This window comes from Ambystoma mexicanum, chromosome 6q, assembly GCF_040938575.1.
Source record: "Ambystoma mexicanum isolate Mex_15411 chromosome 6q, UKY_AmexF1_1, whole genome shotgun sequence".
Classification (NCBI taxonomy): Eukaryota; Metazoa; Chordata; class Amphibia; order Caudata; family Ambystomatidae; genus Ambystoma; species Ambystoma mexicanum.
Genome location: NC_090937.1, coordinates 1,476,392,448 through 1,476,417,791, shown reverse-complemented (window position 1 = coordinate 1,476,417,791; position 25,344 = coordinate 1,476,392,448). Strand labels below are relative to the sequence as shown.

Below are 25,344 nucleotides of genomic sequence, written 5' to 3'. Positions count from 1 at the left end.
TGTAAAGATTTAAATATAAATGATCACACTCGTGCTCAAAATCGGATATTTAGTGTTTGCTAAAAAAAAAGTATTTTAGATGAAATTTAAAAAGCTATAGAACCAAGGGTATTCGTGTTTATTTTTAGAATTGTATAAGGTTTGTTTTTAAACCATGAATACACCTAATTTGAAAAATAATAATAACGTACTTTACATGCCCACACTGTTGCACTGTGTAAAACAGCATTAAGAAACATTTCTGCCGCATTCCAGGGCAGTATTGGGTGGCGAGGCGAATGCCTCTGCCCTTCTAGGCGTGCACACCGGGGAGACGTGTGTGATACCACCGGCAGATTTGGCTGGGGATGTCGCAGTTAAGGTAGTGTTCGGGAGTGGCTGTGGAGAGATGTGGGCTCAGTGCCATAGGCGTGCCCGAGTTCTGTCTTCTCATACCGTAGCTCACGAGTAGATTGCAGTAGAGCTTGGCACCGTGTAGTGGCACAGCCCTGCTTGGCATACTGCCCGTGCCCATGCTGTAAACGTCCGTCTGTGTCAGGCGTTCAGTTATCACTGACCCTTGCTCCAGTCATGCGTTAATGTTTGAGCTGTGGCAATAAACCGGTGACATCACGTGGCCTCTGACCAGCTCTCAAGGTAAGCGACACCACATATAAGCGGGCGCGCTGGGCACTCCAGGCACCTTCTCTCCGCTCCCAACCTCGCCCAGCACCACCACCACCGAGCACCGCCGCCAAGATGAGCTTCGCCGGCAAGTACGAGCTCCAGTCCCAGGAAAACTTCGAGGCCTTCATGAAGGCCATCGGTAAGTACCGCTGCCTCCCGCCCGCGTTCTTGCGTGCAGCACGCACGGGGCAGCAGTTCTACAGCGTGGCCGTGCGCTTCTGGCCACAGATGCCGTGTGGTCTGAGCCAGCGCTGCCCTCGGCGGCTATACATAGCGCCCATTTATTTATTTTTTACGTTTCTTGGCTTGACGACTTTTTTTAAAAAAAACTGCCATATGCAGAAAGTTATGTTTTCAGCTTTTCCAGGAATAAAACTTTTTTAAAGCAAAAAATAAAATAAACCAAAAATGCTTGACTCTGTCTAGGAGTGAGGTCTGATTTAATTGGTTTTCTGCACATAAGAACTAATGCACCTACTTACGAAGTGACCTAAAAAGAGGGTTTACTTTTATGAAATGGACACCATTAATAACAGGAACTGCGCAGGTCCATTTAACTCCAGGTGTTAACTCCATACTTGGACTGCATACCCTGCAGCTGGTCTGATGTGGTCTGGTTCATGTAATGTGCATAAGTAAGTATTACCTTTATACAGCGCCTTGTAATAAGCATACAAGACGTTGCCAATATTTCTTGTAGCAATAGCAGGGCTTTAAGTGCGCCACAGCTAGCAAGGGCTCAGCCTTGGCAGTCTCCAAATATTGACCTTGAGCCAGAGCTCTTACAGGATAGGAGTAGGACATTTCGGCACCGCCGATTTGGCAACGGCCAGTTTGTCATGGATCTTTCAACACAGAGGCCAGTTTGGCGCGCCCACTTCGGCGCAAGTTTAACATTCCATTGCAATGTTAATTAAAAAAAATACATATACAGGTTTAGGGCGGTCGCAAACTCTGGCCTACAGTATTGTGAGACTGAACAGTTAACTGCAAGGCCATCGCGATCTTATCGATTTCATCTTCAACAGTTGCTTATATCAAGCGTAACATATTCACAATGACACACGTTAAAAGAAGTAACAGGTGCATTTGAGATTGATAAGATCTCAATTGCTGGTGGTTACCTGGTCGGTCTCGCAACCCTGCAAGGCAGGGCTTGAGACAGCATCAATTCTTGAATTGTTTTAATTTAATTAAAATCCTTGAACATGCCTCGCAGAAACGTGCTTGGGCCAAAAGATCCCTGCGCCGGACTGGCGGCGCCTAACAGGTCGCACCAAACCGGACCGCGCTCAACTGGCTGCCCCTGAAAAGGGGTGCACCGCCGAAAATACCTCTCACCAAATGTCTTAAAAAATGAGTGGCGGCACTGCGCTTTGCCAGTAGATGTCACCTTCAGTAATGTTTAGAATCCCTTACAGAAATGTGAAATTAGGCATTTTTAAAACAGGAAAGGGACATTATAAGAGAATACATAGGCCTCATTACGAGGCTGGCGGCCGCGGAATGAACAATGCTGGTAAGGTACCGGCACCGTTCATTCCGGCCGCCACATTACGAGTTTGATCGTGTGTGTTGGAATGCATGGGCCTCATTACACGGATGGCGGAGAACCATGGCGCTATTAGCGCCATGGTTCATGCCAGTAAAATACCGGCACCGCCTTGGCGGAAAGGGGAATTACCGCCCCATTCCAAGGTTGGCGGGGCGGTAATTCCCCCTTCCACCATTGCCCTTCCCCATTCCCATTTTCAGCCATAGGGCTCAATGGGAATGGGGAAGGCGCTAATTACGGTACCGCAAATTGCGGTACCGTAATTAGCTCCCTGGGTCACTTTGCGGTTGGTTTTTAACGCCTGCAAAAAGCAGGCGTTAAATCCCCCAACCCGCAAAGGGACCTCGTAGTAAGGCGGTAAGGATCTACCGGTAAAGGTATTTTACCGGTACCGGTAAATCCTTACCGCCATCCGTGTAATGAGGCTACATGTCTGGGCCAGACCAGACGTGCATACCGCCACCCGCGAGCAGACCAGGATGCTAACAACGGCCCGTCATTAACGGGTCCGTTGTTAGCATTCTCCCCATTCCCATTGAGCCCTATGGGGGCTCGAATTAAAATGGGGATGTACCGGTTCCGGGTCCCAAGAATGGGAATTACCAGGCCCGCAAAAGTCGGAATGACCCGGTAATTCCCTTTTTTCGGGACCCGGACACGAGTTTGGAGGCAGCCATGCTGCTAAGAACGGGATGGCTACCTCCAAACTCGTAATGAGGCCCATTGCATGATTTTTGCCACATGTATTAAAGTGTTATCAGTACGAATAATGGATTTCTCTTAGAAGAACTGTGGACTTGCATGGCGTACTGACCCCGTTTGATATGATTTTCTGTTTCATATTTGAATATTTTGATTTTGGTCAAAATCTTGACACACGTTAATTAACCACATCTTTGAAACCAGAATGGCTGCCCTATAATTGCACATGTATGAACTGGATTGGCTGTTAGGTCACTCCTTTAATTACACAGGTCACTCCTCTTTGAAAGCTATATTAGCTACTTGGGATTTGAAGTTGCACGAGACCCTTTTCAAGCCAGCGCCCAAATATTGCCTCACAACGTGTTAGAGCCCCCCTCGAGTTCTTATCCCACGTAAGGCAGTATGTAAAAGCATGCCTCGGGGTGCACTTTGGTGTTTGCCTTGAGCAGGCATGTGGCTGCCCAGCACGGGTGAGGATGCCAGTTTGCTGAGCCACTGGCTCTTGGCAAAGTTCCAACACAGCTGGTTGTCAATGTGACGCAGCTATGGCACAAGCAGGGGGGTTCAGGATAAGAGGAATGTGTGGGGGGGCTGAAAGGAGTAGTGTGAGCAGTAGGTACCGTGCATGAGAAGGGGGAGTTCATAAACCAGTGGTGAAAGTAAGAAGCGGGGGTTCCATAGGTCGCGCCTTGAAACACTTGTGTATAGGCGCGTTATAAATGCTATATCATACCATATCATATCATAATATGCATTTAATGTGAATTAATATGATTTGTATGTAAATATAAGAGTGCAGGCTGGGCTGTGGATCGTGGAGTTTCCAGGGGTGACACCATCGTGATCAGGATGTGACTCTAAAGGGCGATTTTGATCTTTCATTTGGGTCATGCTGAGCTGAGCTGGGGTGAAGGCTAAAACGGCTGAGTTGAGGAAGGGAAGGCTGAGCAGACGGGATGAAGGCAGAGCAGAGGTGGAGAGGGCTGGGCAGTGGGTGCAGGGCTGAGAAGAGGGGTGAAGTCTGAGGAAAGGAGGGTAAGGCAGAGCAGAGGTGTAGGGGGATGAGCAGATAGGTGGGGCTGAGGAGAGGGGTGAAGTCTGAAGAGAGGAGGGTAAGGCTGAGCAGAGGGAGTAAAGGCTGAGCTGAGGAAGTGTAGGCTGCGCAGATGGGTTGAAGGCAGAGCAGAGGCGGAAAAGGCAGAGCAGAGGAGGAAAGGGTTGAGCAGAGGGAGCAGGGCTGAGAAGAGGGGTGGCGTCTGAAGAGAGGAGGGTAAAGCTGAGCACAGAGGGTATCGGTTGAGTAGAGTGGATTCCTTGAGTACAGGGGGAGTGCTGGCTGATCAGAAGAGGCGAAGGCTGAATACAAGAGGGTAAAGAGGGGATGAAGACTGATTAAATGCGGAGAAGGCAGAGCAGAGGTGGAGAGGGCTAAGCAGAGGGGGTGGGTCTGAGACGAGGGATGAAGGCTGAACAGTGGAGGGTAAAGCTGAGTAGAGGTATTGAAGGCTGAGTAGAGGGGCTAAAGGCTTAGCAGAGGTGATGAAGGCAGAGCAGAGGTGGAGAAGGCAGAGCAGAGGTAGAGAGGGCTGAGCAGAGGGGGTGGGGCAGAGAAGAGGGGTGAAGGGTAAAGTTGAGTAGAGGGGATGAAGGCTGAGTAGAGGGGATACAGGCTGAGCAGAGGTGATGAAGTCTGGGTACAGGGGGTAAGGCTGTGCTGAACAGCTGAAGACTGAGCAGGCAGGATGAAGGCAGAGCAGAGGTGGAGAGGGCTGAGCAGGGGGGTCAGGGCTGAGAAGATGGTGAAGGATGAACAGAGGAGAGTAAGGCTGAATACAAGAGGGTAAAGTTGAGTAGAGGGGATGAAGGTTGAGTAGAGGGTATAAAGGCTGAGCAGAGGTGATGAAAGCTGGGTGCCAGGAGTAAGGCTGAGCTGAAAAGGTGAAGGCTGAGCAGACAGGATGAAGGCAGAGCAGAGGTGGAGAAGGCAGAGCAGAGGTAGAGAGGGCTGAGCAGGGGGGACAGGGCTGAGAAGAGGGGTGAAGGCTGAACAGAGGAGGTTAAGGCTGAGCAGAGAGGGTGAAGGCTGAGCACAGTGGATTTACTGAGTATAGGGGGAGTACTGGCTGAGCAGAAGATGTGAAGGCTGAATACAAGAGGGTAAAGTTGAGTAGAGGGGATGAAGGTTGAATAGAGGCTATAAAGGCTGAACAGAGGTGATGAAGGCTGGGTACAGGGAGTAAGGCTAAGCTGAACAGGTGAAGGCTGAGCAGACGGGATGAAGGCAGAGCAGAGGTGGAGAAGGCAGAGCAGAGGTAGAGAAGGCTGAGCAGACGGAATGAAGGCAGAGCAGATATGCAGAAGGCTGAGCAGAGGGGGCCAGGGCTGAGAAGAGGGGCGGTGAAAGCTGAACAGAGTGAACTCCCTGAGTACAGGGGAAGTACTGAGGAGAAGAGGTTCAGGCTGAGTACAGGAGATGTCCATTGAGCTGGGGAAGTTCATGCTGTAGAGCCGCCCGAAAGAGTGCTCTTCCACCTCAGCAGCTGGAGTCAAGGCAGACAAATTAGGGATTCAAGCTGAGTGGGGGAGGGCAGACTGAGTAGAGTGAGCTTCCCATAAAGATTAGGACAGGCCTGTATCTGCCGTACTGGCCCCAGGTCACACGGGGAACCCAAGGCACACCAAGGGTTTAGCCAAAAACTGCCTGGATTCTCTGTCTTGCGGTTTTGTTGAGAATGCCCCTATAGTTATCAACACGCACAGGTATTTTGGCTAAAAGGACAGTGCTGGCTGGAGAGGACCCCTCGTGCGATGAGTCTAATTGTTTTCTACTCAGGTCGGTAGGTAAATTAGAAGATCAGGCACAGACTAATAATAACATTCAGTTTTATATAGTGCTACAAACCCACAGGTATCTAAGCGCGAGACAACAGTTGATATTATTATCCTACTGCGTGGTACTCAATTGATCAAACTCAGAAGGATGAAAGGCTTAGTCCGAGGTGAAGGGAAATTGAGGCCTCAACCCAACAATCCCTTATTAAGGTTCAATAACCTTTAGAAACAAACAAACAATGTCGGGGGGACATGGGTTCCACTGCAGCAATGTGCCATGTTAAACCAAAACCAGAGACTCAACTGCTTCAATCAACCATATGAAGCCAAATGTATACTAAACAAATATATCAGTTTATTATTATCACAAAATAAGGAACAAATTTAAAATAACACACACACGAAAACAAACTCAATCTCGATCTCAATGTAGTGGTTAACATCTCTTAATTACCTGGCTAAAAAGGGGATACACGGTGCAGATACATTTATTATCAATATATAAAGCAAAGAGAAAATACAATTTCTGGGGCTATCGCGGTACAACCCTCTTGGAAATGAGTGTATATAAAGTGTCATGTGTCATACATTTTCACCATTCAGTCGCATCAACACTCTAGACTCACTGAAGCTCACTCATACATCATCATTCTTTCATTCCAACATGTTTCTTTCCGAAGAGTGTGCAAAGAGTAAATCGGAAATTCATCAGGGAACTGTCTGCAATTATACAACAACACTGATCCATAAAAACCAATACACAAAGCAAAACAAATATTACAGCATTGGATTCTATCATAACACGAATAGCACCAGGATTGTGCCTATGTTTCTTAAATTGCACTCTTAGAGTCAGTGCTGGGAGTAATGGTATCCATCAAAGTTCTGTCTCTGGTTGGTGGTCGTGGCTATCACCTGCAATGGAATAGACATCGATGTCATTGATCATGTCTAAATATGAATGTTTTAACTACATTACATTCCGCACACATATATAATTGGTATCATAATATGGTATAATATGACGGGATTCGAACCAGCATCACCAGGCTGTGTACAATGTCCCACAATGTATTTCCCACAATGTCAGAGGGGGCGCTCAGCTCGCTCTGCTATCTGACCACTGTCCTACCTGTGCCTAGTGATAACAACGTCTTGCCCACCTTGGCGAGGCCCCAACTTGACATTGCCAGTCCACCTTTCTGTGGGGAAGGTGCCAAAGCAGTTTTCATGTATCAAGTTTCCCAGGAGCTGTACAGTGTGGGTGCAATCTACCACTGCTGCTGCAGGCTTCCCTCTTGCACAACTGCCAGCGTTTAGCATTCCACTACCTAAGACATATATTTTTTTTTTAAATATTTGTATTTATACATTTTGATAACATCATAACAAGTAATAAATAGAATTACAGCGCAGGTTTCAAGAAACCTATAGTATATAACACGTTGAACTTACAGTAAAATCACAATAAAATTAACAAATAAACTAAATAAATAGTGATTAATTGATACATATAAAAATAAGAGGGAGAAAAAGAAAGTAGAGTGAAAGGAGAGAGAAAGGAAGAAAGAAAAGGCAAAATGGAAGAAAATGAAGAAAAAATAAGTTTAACAAAAAAACCACCCCACACATAAAGCCATTAATAATGTCATGTACATCACACACTCAATGTGATCAACCTTTAATGATCTATAAGAGATGTATTCGGAGCCCTCGAATCACTGAAAGGATTCTTTACCGTAAGGGATGGAAGAGATGGCTGGCCATGCGTCCATTGCTGGACATTGTTAGAATCCCAAAGTGCTCCTTTGACTGAATTGTAATCACTTTGGAAGGTCGGTGAGATGTTGTCCTGGTTGTGCGCAGTGACCATCACTTCCCATCACCTGCACCTCGCGACACAAACCTCCCTCTGTTTCGCTCTCTTGCCTCCAGGTCTCCCAGATGAGCTGATCCAGAAAGGCAAGGACATCAAGAGCGTCTCTGAGATTCAGCAGAACGGCAAATCCTTCAAAGTCACCGTGACAACGGGCAGCAAAGTCCTGGAGAACGAGTTCACCCTCGGAGAGGAGGCCGAGCTGGAGACCCTGACCGGGGAGAAGGTCAAGGTAGGTTTCACGCAGTGTTCACCAACCCCATCCATCAGAAAAAGATTGAATTCAGTCTCTGCATCCTCGTCGCCAATGTGTTGATGAGTGCCAGGCACAAAAATCATGGGGCCTAATTCACAGACAGGTTTCCAATGGGATCGCCCCATTATAAACTGCTTCTGTGAATCAGACTGTAAATGTCCATAGGGCGTCTTTGCAGCTTTGAAGTGAAGCATATTGCTGACCACTACCATTCAACCTGCATACCCAACTCACCTCTTGCTTTCTGCATAAAATGACACGACTGGTTATTTATAACACGCTTAATACCCAGAGGTTTCTAAGCACGGACCGGGGATCGAACCTGTGTTGGTCTGTGTCGTCTTGCTTTCAAGGTGAGCACGTTGCCCCTGAGCTACATTTTCCACCATTTTGAACACAGCCTTATTTCGGCAGGGGGAAGCAATATGTGCTTATTTTTGTTTTTAAAATCAATATTCTGCTATACCAGGAGTTGGAATCTCAGTGTAATACCGGATCCGCCATTTTTATTGGACCCGCACGATCCGAGTATGCCGTTAGGGGCAGTGAACTACCAGCAGGCCTGACCTGCCGGGAGTTCAGGCTCCTACCGGCAAAGAATTGCCCTGATCACCGGAAATGGTACTGCCGGTGATGACTACAAACCCATTGGAATGGGAATTTACTACCACTGTCGGCACCCATACTATCCCAGTACCATCGGATTATCGGGCGCCTGTAACGGTAAGGCGGGTTTGCGGGTAACCCAGCGGTAGTACAGATGGGTTACTGCCAAGCCGTAATGAACCCCATTTTGTGCAATTCGGGAGCTGCACAGTACCTCTGCTCTACAATTGAAGGCGAGGCCAAATTGAGAATCGAAGTGTTTACTTTTGTGTTCTTTCTGGGAAGGATACATTTAAGTGTGAAACTGCTCTAACTTTTAACTCCTCCTGCAAGTGCAATGAAGCAAAAGAATGTCACACGGTGTCCTCCGGCTAGCCTGACCTACAACACAACTTGATTTTTTACAACAATCACATCCATCTTTTTTTTAAAGTGGTGGAGTCTTTTCAATATATGCACAGACAAGGGGCCTTATTCAAAAAGGGTTACCCTGGAGCAAATGATGAGCTATGCCAACGCATGTCAGATCTGTCTCTGCTCCCTTAGAATGCAGTCGCAGATGCAGAAGCTCGAGCACACCGGAGCTGCCGGGCGCAAATCTGAGAAGCTCAGGTGCAAATGCAATGCACAAATACTTGCGCCACCGCATCTTGGAGATGCGTCAAGAATCTGCAGGTTGGGCTATGTTAATCAGGTACACCACTGAAATGCTCACGCGCATCTCCTGATTTGATCCAGTGCGCATTTTTGCGAAACAAGTCTACCGCTTTTTTCTGAACTTTCATCTCGATGCACACATCATGTGCCCACGTTCTGCAACACTGCAATGTTGCTGCTTTGCTGTGCGCTGTGCCCGCAACATAAAGTCGCAGTGCTTGCTCGACAGCTGGGATGGCACATAAGATACAGTAACCACGACGATAGTGACGGAATGCGTCATTGCACCCATAGTGCAACTATGCTGTCTCGAATGTCATGCACTGTCATTGGTCAAGCATTTGCATAAATACTTTTGTAGGGAACCAAGCAATGCCAACAGTTTTGGCTTTTCAGGAGGCATTTTTCAGGTACTGCCGTAATGTTACTAACTGGCCAATAATAGTAGCCGTTGCAAAAAGGTGTGAGTACCTGGGCATATAATAGCAGTACCTGGCAAATGAATATCTAATACCTATATACAAGCCACAATAGTTGGCTTTGCCAATGCTTGTTGTTAAAAGGCCATAAGTGAAGGACACACATACTACTTATAAACCATGTGGCTAAAGGCACTCTTGGTTAAGACATTTGTATTACACCATTGGCATATTTACAGCTCCTATTAAACCATTACCTCTCAGTAGACTAGTTTGAAATAACACTGGCAAGCACACAGCATAATGTTGCTGCTTGAGAAAGCTAGCTCAAAGAGATCCCCGTAGAATGTGTTGTTGGGGCACGAGGGGCAGGATATGGGTAGAAATAACCAAAGGGATAAGCACGGCCATGGACAGTCAACAGGTGGGTAAATAGACAAACAGCATCTACAAAAGGGGGGATGCAACCTTTTGGTCTAGAACTCACATGAGCCCTTGCCAGCATAGTAAATGACGAGGTTCATGGGATATGTAGTCCTGAATACCTGGAGAGCCACAGGTTGCATACATCTTATCTACAAGCTTTGTATCCCTATTCATATCTCATTTCCCTCTTAACTGTACTACAAAGCAATAGCTTTGACTTTTAGAGGGTGCTTTAGCACCACCTGTTAGCATGATTAAAAATACCTTTTCTGAAGAAAGAAATGCTTGGTATAATAACAGTTACATAACAGCTACACTGTACTGCTAGAAGTGCCTAGCCCTTTCTTGTCAACATATCCTTTCTTGCACTTTTTTTGTGTGTGAGTTTGGAAACCTGAAGCCTAATTCACAAAGATTAGCTGTAGTGTGAAGGAGGAGGTGCTTGTGTGTATCTGTGATTGGCACCTGCTACCTTACACCTGGTTCTCAAAGCTTAAAGCTGCTGCAGATCTGGCGATGGCTGCAGCATCTTTGAGATTCTTGCGTGTAATTGTGATTTACAAAGCTCTCTCATTGGCATCTCAGGGATGCAGGGCCGGCCTTAGGGGCAGCAGAGCTGTGGGTGAATTGGCGTTCCCCCACCTCCACTCATGGGGCGTAGGGCAGCGGGGCCAGGATGTGGCACTTTTTCTTTTTCTTTTTTTACCAGGAGAATGTTGTGAATAGGGTGCATCAGCACCCTATTGTTATTAAATGCGCTCTGCCGCCGCGGGCGCATTTAATAACAAATGGGCATCTGCCGCGCCTCCAGCTCGGGGGAGCCCTTGAAAGACTCCCCTGAGCTGGCGTGGTGGGGGGGCTAATGGCGCCATTTTGCTATTAAATGCGCCCATGGCAGAGGGGCGCTTTTAATAACAATAGGGTGTGACAACAGAATCCTATGGTTATTAAATGTGTCCGCAATAGCAAAAGGCAGCCTGCCGTGCCTTCTCCCACAACGCTAGCTCGGGGGAGCCCATGAAAGACTCCCCCGAGCTGGCGTGGTGGGGGTTAATGGCACCCTGGGCGGGCGTAGCACCCCGGGTGGTCGCTCAGCCGCCCCCCCCCCTAATGCCGGCTCTGCAGGGATGCTCCAGGTTTGCCCTAGTTCTAGGCTTTGTGAAACATGCATAAAATGGGCACAGCATTTGTGGCAAGATATCGCATTGCAGGTTTTTTAGCAATAGAGGTCTGCACTGTACGACATTGTCTTTTTATATAGCCTTGCACATCATCAGTGCAAACACACCGAAAAACGCCTGCTACCAGTGCAACTGAAATGTGCAGTACCCGGCAACCATTATCAATGCATTACTGTTGCCCTTAACGCCAATGAAGCAGAGTTCAACAGGTTACAGGACTGGTCATTGCAAACCGTCACGCAGGCATTGTACTTGAGCCCAACCGTGGCAGCCATTTTGAATAAGGAAAATATACTTGTCCTGTCAGTTTCTTACAGCGTGTTTTTCTTTTCATCCCCAGTCCATCGTTAAACAAGAAGGAGACAATAAGCTGGTTGTGAATCTGAAGGGAATCACTTCAGTGACTGAACTCTCTGGCGACACACTCATTAATGTAAGTTTGTGATCAAGCATTTGTAACTCACTCCTCATCATTTCCTTCTCTCTACTGTGTATTGCCACCCTCCAACTTCATTCTCTCCACCCAACCTCTATCCTCTATTCTCCTTGCTTAATCGCACTCGTAAGCACTGTGTGTTTACTATACATCAATCTGCACTTCTACCTTGTGTGCGTGTGTGAGATGCCGGGTCATTTTACCATGAATGGCGGTGCACTTTGCTGCAGTATTTGTACAAAATGGGGCCTGGGGGTGGGGTTGGGGAGGTCACAGGGATCCCCCTGTGATGGAAAGACAGATATGGGTGAGAAAAGCATAACACATGAGTACAGAAGCAATGGGAAGAGACAGAGAGAGTGCTTAACCAAAGAAAATAATACATCTACAGCCCAATTAGGCAACCAAAAGCTTTAATTTACACGTTTTTACCACCCAAAATATCGTTAGTATTAATGTGTTTTAAAAGAAATCTGACAAGACAACATTACGATGAAATCTTTACACTGTCTGCCCTGTCATCTGTACAGGATCTTTCCACCCAGTGAAAGTTTAACATTATACTGTGAAATTATACTATTTATGACATCTCACTAGTTTCCATGTGTATAGTGCACCAACAACCACATATACCCAAACACTGGTAGACTATCATGGCTACCATTATAATGACCTATCTAGCTGCACAGAGCACAGAAACTGACCAGATGGTATAAGAAATTGGCCAATCACAGTGTCACGCAAGTCATATTAAGATGCCAATGGAGGGTCCCAAATGTGTATTCACCATTCCTATGAATTCTCTAATTTAGGTCTCTGAAATCTCCTGCAATTTGTATTTTCAAGATTAATGTCTTTTGTAGCAGGCTAGTAAAGAAAAGGTAGGCAGAAAGCATTTGCCAGCCCGCATTGGACAACCATTCCACATTGCTCATCGAGCACAAATATATATATTGCCTGGTCCACTCTACAAGAAAAAATTGACATTAGCAACACTTAGCAGTATGGACTCCCACATCTATACATTCGATGCCCTACTGTATATTCTCTGACACTATATAGAAGTAGCTCCTATATTACACATCCTCTGGGAAAAGGCTCTTCGACTCGGGAGGATAGCTCAGGGGCAACGTGCTCTCCTTGGAAGCAAGACGACACGGAGCACCACAGGTTCGATGCCCGGGTCCACGCTTAGAAACCTCTGGGTCTTCAGCGCCTTATAAATAACCAAGCATATTAATTTAGTAAGTAACAGTGCAGGGGGCATAAATGTCTATCACCATCACTGCCTCAATCTGAGGCAGTGTTGGTTCAGCGCAGAACATGCGACCCTTCTGTGATAAATTGCCCTTGAAAATAATCCAACTACACTCGGCAGTAATAAAAATGTATGAAGTTATATATATTTTATTCTTCATGAGATCATGAAATGAAAGTGAGTACCCGGCTTCTGGATGCTAGAGCAGTCTCCGACACGTTTCGCCCTGTCTCGCAGAGCTTTGTCAAGCTCGGCTGGGTGTAACAAAGGCATCTTTCTTCTAAAACTGTTGCAAAAAGATTTAACATATGCCTCGGAATGTAAAATGTAGAACAGCCCATCAGATTGATCAGAAATCAGAAAACAGTTTGTAATTGCCAGCACCAGCCCTCAGCTGAAGCAGCCTTTCGACAATTGACTGGCGGAGATACAGGAGAGCAGTTGATGTGATCGTAGTGGTGCATTCATGTCATAATACATGTGCCATAGAAGTAATGACATTGAAACTTGCCAATTATGCCATCATTGTCCTTTACCCTGTTTATACGTCAGGTGAGGTCCAATAAGTAGCATTATTGACCGTATGAGCACTCAACAATTGTATGGTGCCTGCCCAACTGTATGTTTAGGTACACTAATATACTTTTTTGTTGACCTTGGGGAAATTTGAGCTGATGTTGAGGAGGATACACTTTGACCCCATAGTATGCATTCTAGACTGGCCTCAGGGTATCAGACCCTTACTAACATTGAAGGAGTATAGTTAACAATAAGTAAAAGTACGGGTATAAGAACAAGCGCTGATAACAGGCTCTTTCTCACTTGATTCCACTGCCTACCTGTATCAGTCGGGTCACTGTCAAACCTCCAATACTTTAATGAGCCAATGAAAATATCCTGTAAACCAAACTCTAATAATCAGGGACTACATTCTGGAAGACTGTAGGAACTTGCACAATTTAGCCATTTGCTCATCATAATAAAAATACAGCTGGTGCCACCAGAGCCATATCAAAGTATGAACACGCCTCATATGTGTTTTTATTTTTTTTATGTAATTAAAAGAAAATGTGTTCGCATGACAAAAAGAGTAAGCGCGCTGTACAAAAGTTTCAACATTTACAATATAAATGATTTAGACAAACATCTCCTAAAACATATGTAGCCAAGAGATAGCAACAGGAGAATAGCAGCATTGAGAGGCTAGGTATCTGCGTTGATTATGCAAACATTGTCAAATTTGTACAAGACCATCAGATAAAAGCTGTGCTCTCTTTCTTCTTTCAGACCCTGCAACTCGGAGACCTCACCTACAAAAGAATCAGCAAGAGGGTTTGAAGGCCTGCACACTCCTGACTCCTGGCATTTTACTGTGTAAAATGTGTGTAATAAATGTCTGTTTCTACAAAAAATAGTTTCTTGAATTAATATTATTATCTAGTAGTGGTCTTAGGGCACTGGGGCTTGGCATGGCATGGCAAATTGTATCCTGTTGCACTGCTGATCTGGCTCACCACCTTTTGAGACTTCAGGGGCGTTTTGGCCAAAGACCTCAGAACCCCATTTACCCCATCATTTGGAGGCTTTATTAATCAGGTACAAGGGAACAGGTACAATCTCTTCAGATGATTTGTCCCTAATAGGAATGGTGTCTCGTCAATTGGCGTGACCACCACTTCTTGCCTCAATCTATGTTTCCCTACCTTGATGTCAACTTCAGTGGCATCTTCCACAGGTATTGCTTCCCCATTGAAATTATGCGCAGAGCCCTCAATCTGTTTCAATTTCCCAGTATCCTGTTGGGACCTCTCTACATTTATGCTATCCAGCATTTTCCTTGACATTACAGTTGCCTGTTTGCCTGTATCCACCTTTGCAAATGCATTGCATTGTTCTTCCACTGTAATAGGGGTGTAATACCCGTCCTCACATTCTTCATAGAAAATGTGAATTGCTGCTGATCTCAGGGCTGATCTTCTTTAGGCCTGCCTGACATCTTGCTAAACAAAGGGGCATGTGGAATGATATTTTACTCCCGTTTGTCCATCTCCTTTTCAACCTCTCTGTTTTATTTTTCTGTCCTGAGAATCCATTTGAAGCTCTGCTATTGATTGGCCTCCCTGCATATCGGGACCTCCTGAGTTCCACCCCATTCCTTACCTGCTTTTTACACAATATTTGGATTTTCTTCACTTACCTCCTCTCTGGCGCACAACTGCATTTGTGTCGGGAACTCACATGGCTCTTGTACTCTACCCGTTAAATTCACCTATTCCAACATGTGCACCTCAAAATATTCCTCTGAGGACACACCTGCAAGTGTCCTTTGGGGAGTTTTCAATTCTGTAGAGATAGGAGCATGAATTATCAGGTAATGAAAGCCTATCACCTGTTTTTGTACATTTTCTGTTTTCACTTGTCATTTCACTTAGTTTTGCTTCATTTACCTCTGGTGTGTCCAATGCACCATTAACCATGTAATGGTCCATTTGCTCACTGGCTATTAATTAATGAACTCTAGGTTAAACCACACTCCTTTCTTGTGTTTTTTTTTATTTCCAATGTTATCATCATTTTGTTTTTCAAACCCTAAATCACTGTGCAACATTTGGACCTCCAGTGTAAGATGTCTGCATGGTTAGTCATTTGCTGATGCCTTCTGCAATAACACTTTCATGCTGTTCACTCTGTCTTGTCACCTGTTGCTGATTCCTTTGACCAGTGCACCGCTTCCCTATTTGATCAGCTAGCATTTTCACTTGATCTTCAAGTACTGACATCTTTATTGATCTTTATAATCATCTCCTTGTGCCCTAGGCTTGTACTAGTTGGATTCATATTGGTCTGTCCTACTTTGGCTTCTTTCAGGTGGCTGACTCCTGCTAGTGTTTCCCCTAACTCCTGTGACAGAGAAACTCCTGTGACAGAGGAGGTGGGGAGTGTGGGGTGTTCTCTGTCCATAATCCCCTTGCATGGACGGCTGTAGGTCCCATTATGTCTCTCATTTGACGGATAATGGTCTCTTTGTTGATTTTCATTCTCATCTAACCAATCCACATATCTCTGCCCTGTTTGATTGCCATTGCCATATATCATTGTTGCAGGATTAAATCTACTTTTAGCTCCCAATGCCAAGGCATGGCCCATTATGTTATTGACTTTGGGTGTTGTTGGACCCTAGTTTAGTTTAGTTTAGTTTAGTTTATTTATTTATAGAGCGCACTGAGCCCTTAGGCAACTGGGTGCTAATCTTACATGTTACAGCAAAGACAGGCATGTTATAGGCAAACAGTGAGATACAATATTTTACATATATACACTTTGTTAACAAAATATAGTACAAGTTACATCATAGATATATGCATCAGATCTCAGAAAGGATATTTACAAGATGAAGTAGATATATGGTTAAGCCATTGGGTTAGTGCCTTGCTCATGGAGCCAGGTTTTAGCCTTTTTCCGGAATAGGTGGTAGGAAGGTTCTTCTCTTAGGGAGAGAGGGAGGGCATGACAATTTCTGGCCGCAAGGACCGGGAAGCTAACCCCGCCAGCTCATTGTTGCTTGAATCTAGGTATGTTGATGCAATGCCTCATGGTAGATCTAGTGGGTCGAGTTGTTGTGTAGCATGAGATAGTATTAGCCAGGGCGATTGGGGCTTGGTTAGAGAGACACTTGTGCGTGATGGACAAAGTTTTGCATGTTATTCTTTGCTTGATGTTGAGCCATTTTAATGATGTTCTAGTTTCTGAAATGTGTAGGTTCCTTGGGATGTTCAAAGCTGCGTGGATGGCGTTATTTTGTATGACTTGCATCTTGTTCAGATTTTGTTGAGAGGTGCCAAGGTAAAGTGTGTTACAATAGTCGAGCTTAGATAGTACTAAGGCTCTTGCTATGATAATGCAATGAGCTGTGGACAAGAATGGTCGACAGGCTCTTATGAGCTTACAAGTATAGGCAGAGGATGAGGCCAGGGCATTGGTTTGTCTGTTAAGTGCCAATGCTGTGTCGATATAGATTGCTAGCGTTTTCACCGCATTAGCAACTTTGATGATGTTGCCGTCAATATGGCATACCCTGCAATGTCCTCCAAAACCCTAATTGTGAAAAGGTTCCAAGTTACCGGGGACTGATATAGGTGCCCCTCTGACTGTGCTCTGACAATTGAAATACAGTTGTTTGTGGTGCTGCCTTTCCTTGTATTGCTACCTTGTTCTGCAATGTGTCATTCCTTTTGTGAGCTGTTTCGAGTGACATACTTTTTCCTGACCTGATTTCTAAAAGCATCTCTTTTGCCTTTTGCTTCGATTCCGTGCATTTATTTTCATTGTGGGACATCACCAACTATATCTTCGTGGCCTGGTCAAAAATCCAATGGATGTTTTTGTCATTTGAAATTTCATGAGCTAACTGGGAAACTTGGAAAAATGTACTCTTGAACTCAACCGAGCTAACATCACAATTTGCATCGAATCACAGAAATATCCACTTTAATGTTTGCAGGAAATGTCTCGGCAACTCATCAGGCTCGAGGACAATGCATAAGCTGCCGTTTTGGCTTGCTGGATAGATCTAAATGGGAAGAAATACCTTCTCATCTCCTTTTGATAATCATCCGATTGCAAAATAGAGACTTCGCAGAAATCCAATACGTGCCGGATCTATGGTCAAATGAAAGAAATAGATAAACTGTTCCTTGGGGGCCTTTAAAGTCTGATAGTTTTCGACCATGTCCTCCATATGTTCTTATATTGATACATTTTAAACCTTTTTAAAAGGTTTTACTAATTCTTTAAGCATTTTCATGATTTTAAATGGATCAGCCCTACCTTCCCTTTGTTGCGCGCAGTAATTACCTGTGTCTTCCATTGCCTCTCCGATTGCAGCACAATGAGAATCCCTCCAGGCTTCTCGCCTGGTAGGCCTCTCGTTCACCACCTCACAGTCTGTTCTTTCAAACATTGTAAGCTAGTCATTTCTTATTAAGTGTGCTTCAGTTGGCATAGTTCCCAGAGTGTAATCTGGCACAAGTCCTTCCACTGGACTATTATGTAATTCGCTTTGCTGTGTATGGAAAAACTTCAGTTGGATCTTTGCATTCGGGTGCCTCAGACTTGCAATTAACGTGTTTATCTCTTATATCTGCACCTTATAATTGGCAATTACCTGCAGACTTCTGTAACTTTCAACCATTGCTCGAGATAGTTCACTCTCTAAGCACTGAATCTGATTAGTGCAATGCATCTGACCTTTATGTAAGGAGCTAATTTCTGCTATAGCTTGTCAATATTCTTTTAATTTCCCCATTCAGATAACTGAGCTCTTTCAGGTTCTCATCAACTTGCTTGGTTTTAAGCTCCAGTTCACTTTCTAGTATTTCACTATGCGGTGGATTTGATTGTGACTGTGTAATTTATCTGTCAAGTCATCGCAAGGAGCTTGCAGCTGGGAAAGCTCTTCACTGGAAGTGCCTTCCATTTGATTCATTTTTGATGTAACGCTTTCAGTTCACTTTGCAATGACCTCATCCACTTTCTTTTTCATATTAATCAGCCTGTGGAGAATGTACCATGTCTTTGCACCCAAGTGGATTATCACACAACCCTGCATGGTCTTTCTGTCATCAGAATCAAATGGCTTAGTTAAACTTGAATTTAACACTGTGCCTTCCCCAAACAGCTGATCAGACGGCTCCTTGGTAATTTCTAACAACAACCGTTCTCGCTAAGCAATAATAGACTCTGACGTCCAGGTACCCGAGCAAAATATTTGGCCTCAGCATAGTCACACAAATCTGAAACATCGACCTGTGACATATTGCCTACCAGGAAAACACAATGGGCCTCATTACGACCCAGGCGGTAAGGGGTTAACGGTGCCGTAAAAGGTGGCGGCGCCATTAACCCCTTACCGCCTAATTACGAGGTCCCTTTGCGGGTCCCTACCTTAACGGCTGGTTTTACCAGCTGTTAAGGATTGGACCCGCAAAGGGACCTTGGAGGTAATTACGGTACCGCAATTTGCGCTACCGTAACTACCGCCTTCCCCATTTCCATTGAGCCCTATGGGGGCAAAAATGGGAATGGGGAAGGGCCAATGGTGAATGGGGAATTATCGCCCCACCAACCTTGGAATGGGACGGTAATTCTGCCATTCACCATGGCGAAATCGGTAAAATACCGACGGCAACCGTGGCGCTACTAGTGCCATGGTTACCGCACGGGTGGTAATGAGGCCCAATGTATGAATCATTCAATATACTGTGCTACTAAAAGACAATTTGTGCCCAGCACAGAATGACAATTAAAATGTGCCACAGCTGACTGATGTACCAACATTTCCTGGCCAACATACCAAATATGTTGGATAAATCCTGACATTTCTCTTGTCGACACAATTATTGTTGTTATACTATGGGCTCTTTGGCTAAACACCAGCAGGCTTTGCTCTGAGCCAGGCACGCACCATGTTCTTGTAATGCTGGAGATCATGAATTTGACGGGCTGCACTATAAAAACCAGACACAATAATAGCCACTACATGTTTTCACCTTTCTGCACTTAGGCGCTTTTATATTCATTCATCAGAGAGAATAAGTGCAGATGTAGACAATTAAACTATCTCATAATTGATACAGTGGTGAGCATAGAAACATTGGAAGTGAATATTGGCAATGAACACATAAAAAAACAAAACAGGAAAACACTTTGTATTGGTTCAGAACACCATTTAGATCCCCTAGCTAGTACTTTGGCTATGAAAGCAAACGCATTAAAGATATAGCTTCAATTCTCATTTACTCCTCCTGTCCTTAGCTTAAGTTGAGTTAGTGGCAAGACTAAGAGTTTGTGAGATTATGGATTATGAAGATTATGACCCCTTCTGCATGAAAGAAACAAACCCCAGTTACTAAATTTAAAATCAGGCTACTTCATCGGTCACTCAGTACCTCAGCAACTGAGGAAGATGTGTCTTCTGTGACAGTTTGACACCAGGACAAAGTACAATCTCCCGCAGAAAGGGTCGTAGCTGATTAACTGATTGATTGATTGATTTTTGCCTTGTTTATACTTACACTAGGTTAAGCTCTTTATTTTTTTCTGGCTCCCACGTATGATCAGCTCGTCTCCGCCAGCTCTGCCCTTGGCGCGACACAGCCTTCCAAACTCCCTTTGTCAACTAAACAAGCCTCTACTGCAGTCTCCAGCGACACATCTATGCAGCGTGTCCCCTCATTCCTCCAAGCCCACCCTCCTTTTCCACAGAATTCACCCATGAAGGCCCAGCAGAACCCAGCAAACCACCAAAAGCTCCGGCAACTCTCCCTCTCTTCAAGAAACTCCAACAACAAAGCCGACAAGATCAGGACGCAGGAAGAACCAACTCACCTTCTATGGCTTTCATTTACTTTTAACTCTTTCAGTGGACCCTTCCTCCTATGCTATATGGTGCCTATTTTCCCTTTACCATTTTCCATCCTCTTTTGTGGTGCCAGCTGTTACCACCCTTCATAATTTCCAGCCCCTTTCATGAAGTCATTTCCGAATTCATCATGTGTCAGAACCTTCGAGAACATTCCAGTACCTTCTGACTCCCTCACCCCCTTTTTAGTTCAACTCACGCCCCATGGTTCTTGGAAAAGTCTAAGCTACATTCCTGCTCATTGTCTCTTCCTGCAACTCGGAAAAGTGAAACATTCAGAAATCCTTTCTTACTGTGCTTGCTTTGTATGAAAAACTGGCATTTATTCTCAAGGCCCTTGATTGCACGTTTTGAATCCTGACTCACTGCTGTTCCATTTTTTAATTAGTGCTTTATTTTCTGAAACTGGTACTTCACAGCCAGTGGAGGTTGTGCACCTGCTGCAGTGTTAGCACTATCAGACTCTGTGGCCTAACAGATCTAGCCCATGCAACTCACCCCTATACTAATTGTTTGCACCCAAAGTCACCTCCAATCATTGCCCCCAGTGTTGTTAGCACCCATGTTAGTAATCCATGTACTACACAGCAATTCACACAGCATGTGCTGAATGAATTTCTTTAGGTCATAGCCTTGCCTACAATGCACCAATCATTTTTCTTCATGGTGGCGAGCAGGAAATATTTCTGTTGGGCTCCACCTAGCGTGATGATCCTTCAGATAGTGTCACTTCTCCACAGGGGGAACCCTGTTGCATGAGGGTAGGCAGATGAGGCCACTAAACCAATAGTCCCCCTAGGCATGGTAGCATGCAAGAGGATCTCATGGGAGAGCAACTCCTCTCCTGTGGGTAAGTATGTGATTGGGAGACAAGGCCCCTTGAAACCCCAACCCTGCAGGCTGATGTTAACTTTGTAAGTGACTTCAATCCAGCAATCTAACTAAGTCAATGCTTAGGATGGGATGCCCAATGGAAGCCCTTTTTTATATATTGCTATGTCAAAGTTCTTTAAATCTGGATGATGAACCCTTGTATAACGCCCCTCTCTTTGAATCCCCCTGACCTCACTGAGCCAAGAAGTAGGTTTGTTTTGCAAATTAAAAGATTTATTTGAAGAATTAAACAATATATAGATCACACTTTTATGAATAAAATAATATTTGAATAGCACACTTATGAATATGGACGGTAATCAACAAGGGGAATATTACAAAATTGACAATCTCTTTAATCACTTAGGAGTATGAATATGAAGGATACTGTAGCAGAGAATACCTCATGCAACTCAAGGAAATGCAACAATGGGAAAGAATGCAACACAGAAATAAACCTTGATATGATTTCAATCAAAAGATAATATGGTCACTTTTCCCCCTGTGACTACTCACTCCCCCCTATGCAATATGAAGAGATGGAAATGAGGGCACACAGGTTTCAGGAATACAATCAAGAATGCAGTTCAATTCCGGTTCCCCCCAGCAAGCTTAGAGAAAACAGGTATGATTTTAAAACAGGCAAAAACGCTTTAGAAAGTGATTGCAATGGATGGGAAAATCTGCTAAATTGATTTTAATTTACTAAAAGAGATTCAGGATGAGTGAGTTACTTTAGATTACTTTAGATTGGTTCAGGTCAACACTAGCAATGATTCATGAATGATTATCAAATTGGAAACGAAATTCAACAGTTGGTGAAATGGAGCTAAATTGCAATTCGCTGCAATTTCTCCGCGGGCATAAATCGCGATTACGGAAAAACTATAATGAGGATCTTAGCTTTAAAATGACAGTTACATTTCGCTTCTAGGACGTGCGGTTCGAAAGTTACGGATGTTTTTGTGAAGGTAGATTTTGCAGAAATAAAGTCAAGATTTCAAATGACAGATTGCGCTTTACAGATTCAAAATCAACAGGATGGACACAAGATTCTATAATGCAGTTCTGAACAAGTTGAAAGGGATGGAAGAGGATTACTTTAAACTAAGAGATTGGTTATGGACAGTTCTAGACTAGATACTCACTCCTAACTTTGGAATGGAATGGGCCTTGTCAAAGATCTGGTCAATGGGTTTGGCTTCACTCTCGCCACCGGACAGGTCTCAGGCCCTCTGGGTTCTGCGTTCAGCACTGCACGGCGGTCTGGGTCTCTTGAACTGGATCTGACGGGTCTTGGATTACAGCACTGCTTTCTGGGTCCGGATCTGGGTTCCAGCACAGGTTTCTTAGCTAGAAGCAAACAGCATGGCCCGGCTGTTGAATGGCTTGGTTAGGCCCCGTGGAAGTTTAGGGGTTAGAATCAGGTTGCAAGAGATTCTGAAGGCCTGCTGAGAAGGATTCAGCTTGTGAATTAGGCCTTTGCTTCAGGGTTCTAGAGCTTGGTTCTAGAGTCTGGATTCTAAGTTCTGGTCTCTGGATCTAGATCTGGAGTCTCTATCTGGATCTGGTCCGGCAAAGTGCTTCGCAGGAATCGGTGAGTAGTGGAAAAAAGAGTGTCTCATCTGGGTCTCAGTAGTTCCTATTTATGTGTTTCCAAAGGGGGTGGGTAGGCTGATTCTCTATGCCCAACCCCCTAAGGATTTGATAGGTTAGAGGATTATCTGTCTTTTGACCGGAGAAAGGATCAGCGTGTCCTGAGGTGTCATCATGATGCCACCATTTACCCTCTAGGGAAGAAACTCCCCTTTGCTTTTACTTAGAAAATCAATTTTTCATAACAAACATATTTCCAAGGTGCACAACTTGTTCATAATAAATGTACACATCACCGATTAATTAAGGCATGTCTCTGTTCAAGTCCCATGTTCCTACGAGCTTTAGTTCCGAAATGACAACTTATTTGCACTTTTGGTGAGTTTCCCAATATTGGTTCTGCACCAAATTTGATACATGCATGCAGCTCCTCTCTGGGCACATTACTGTAAATTCTTGTGTTCATAGCAACATCACTGCAGCTGTGATATTAATAATTCCGGGGTTTGGTCTCAGAACATCATCCGGCGTCCAGCTTAGTCTTAAATTGTGGGTGAATTTTTCATTGTCACAATCTCAAAGTTGTACATTTCTGTCAACTTGTTACCATATTTTAGAAGCATTTTCCTTAAACATATATTTGGTGCAATGTTAAATCCACATCCCAGTCTGGTCTGCCCCCAGAGCTGGCTGACTCAGAGGGTCACATGTCGTTCTTCCTGGCAGAGCAGTTGTTGACCAGTCACACCCAAATTAGCATTTTCTATTTAGTTGAAAGACTCTATTGCCTCTTTCCTCCTGCCAGCAGAGGAATCTTCTCCCTTTTGATTAACATGTCCATGCAACATCCTCTCCTGTTGGTGGGAAGGCCCAAGTGTGAAGGGTTCTCATGGACACAAGGCCTCTTGAAATTTTAACTGTATCAAGTTACTTTCTGATCAATTGTACCTACTTCCATGTGAAAAAATATAACATTTATAAACTTAAAATAAGCAACATGTCTTAAATCAAGTCTTTTTCCACATTAAATCAATGTGTGGCACTCTATATGGCATTTTGATGGAATTCTCTTCTTTGGCATATTTAACTTCTGAAACATAGCTCTCCTGTCAGAATTATAAATCGCCAACATCTGACAGAGGCGAGTAACGGTACTATACCCATTTTGACAGCTGTCTTTCCATCAAATATCTTTAAAATAGGGGATTTTGCTCTGAGAACATATGATTCTTGCTGACATTGTATTGATGTGGATTCTTGATGTAGAGTAATGTGGAACACCCAACAAAGAGGTTGGATCTTTTAGGTGCTGTCAGGGTCCGGCTTGACTGAATTCCACAGGAGCTGATGCTGGCCCCACAGACCCTCACCAGGAATTCACCTCTCAACCCTTAAGTATAAGCTGAGCTGAGAAACCCAAGAAAGGGAAAGGCGAATTTGGAGAAAATAACAACTGAGACACTGCAGCCCTGCAACCGTCTGGTAGGCTCTGTTATCTGTAGTAAACAAATACACTTGGGTACTTATATATTAATATAAACATCTTTTCTAAAATTATTTTAAAATAAACTCTAACTTCATTACCTCTTAAACCTCTGTATAAGACTTAGAGGTTAATTATCTGTATGGAATATCTTGTAAACAATTATCATGCTTAGTGCATATAGTCTCAAGCCATTCAAGTATCTTTAGAATCCTAAAGTAATGACCCTTGCAAGCACCTTACAGATTTAGATATTCTTCTTTGCTTTTTAAGTTCTTTTAACTCTGTGAAGTGAGTGTTAAATGTTTTTGTAAATGCAGTCTCTTTGAAGATTTGAATTCCTTTTGCATAAAAATGACATTAAATAGAACTCATAAACTTTCTTGAATGCTGCTCTCTTTCTACGTGTGAACCTTTTCTTTTTTACACATACAAATGCATAGTTTCTTTCTTGACACCCTTTTGCGATAAACGCGCGAAATCACCGGATGTGAAAAATTGTCCTTGCGTATAAAATTCACACGCGCATATTAACAATTACACGCACGCGTGAAAACAAGTGTACGCGCGCTAAAAACAACTCGCGCTACGTAAAATGGACTTGCGCTCTATCGCTACCGAACACACACGGTTATATGCAACGTCACTCACTTAAAAATTGTACACGCGTTCAAAACTACTCGCGCTTAGTTAAAAAATGGATTTGCGCTCTATCCCAACCCAACACGCGCATTCTTACGCAACGTCTCTCATGTTAAAAATGTGCACACGCTCAAAAACCACTCGCGCTATTCATTTGGACACGCGCTCTATCGCTCAGAATACCCGCACGCTCCCATAACAACGTTACTGACGTCACGCGGACTCGCGCACGCTTTTAAACAGTCTTGAAACACTTTTCATGCAGTGACAACTTTAAAACTTGAGCGCACAGTCTTCACACATGTTTCCTTATAGTAATAAAACTGTAAAACGTCTTTTCACTCAGTAAACTTTAAAACTCGTTGACTCTTTAAGTTTTCTTATGAAAGATGAAAGTTCACTGTGAAAATCTTTTAGCTTATAAAAAGAACGATCCCACCTGATGTCTTCTAGTTCA

General features: G+C 44.2%; 1 protein-coding gene across 1 annotated transcript; it reads left to right on the top strand.

Annotated features, from left to right (window-relative positions):
- Positions 1 to 653: 653 nt before the first annotated feature.
- Positions 654 to 14,285, top strand: FABP1 (fatty acid binding protein 1). Its single transcript, XM_069632199.1, has 4 exons — positions 654 to 805; positions 7,694 to 7,866; positions 11,520 to 11,612; positions 14,161 to 14,285. The coding sequence occupies exons 1-4, from the start codon at positions 739 to 741 to the stop codon at positions 14,209 to 14,211; spliced, it is 384 nt and encodes a 127-aa protein (XP_069488300.1). The 5' UTR covers positions 654 to 738; the 3' UTR covers positions 14,212 to 14,285.
- The last annotated feature ends 11,059 nt before the right edge of the window (positions 14,286 to 25,344 follow it).

Excerpts from the sequence above, each read along its gene's own strand:
- FABP1 (XM_069632199.1), top strand. The coding sequence starts at position 739 with ATGAGCTTCGCCGGCAAGTACGAGCTCCAGTCCCAGGAAAACTTCGAG. Across the intron at positions 806-7,693 it reads GGCCTTCATGAAGGCCATCG|GTCTCCCAGATGAGCTGATC; the intron begins GTAAGTACCGCT and ends TCTTGCCTCCAG. Across the intron at positions 7,867-11,519 it reads TGACCGGGGAGAAGGTCAAG|TCCATCGTTAAACAAGAAGG; the intron begins GTAGGTTTCACG and ends TTTCATCCCCAG.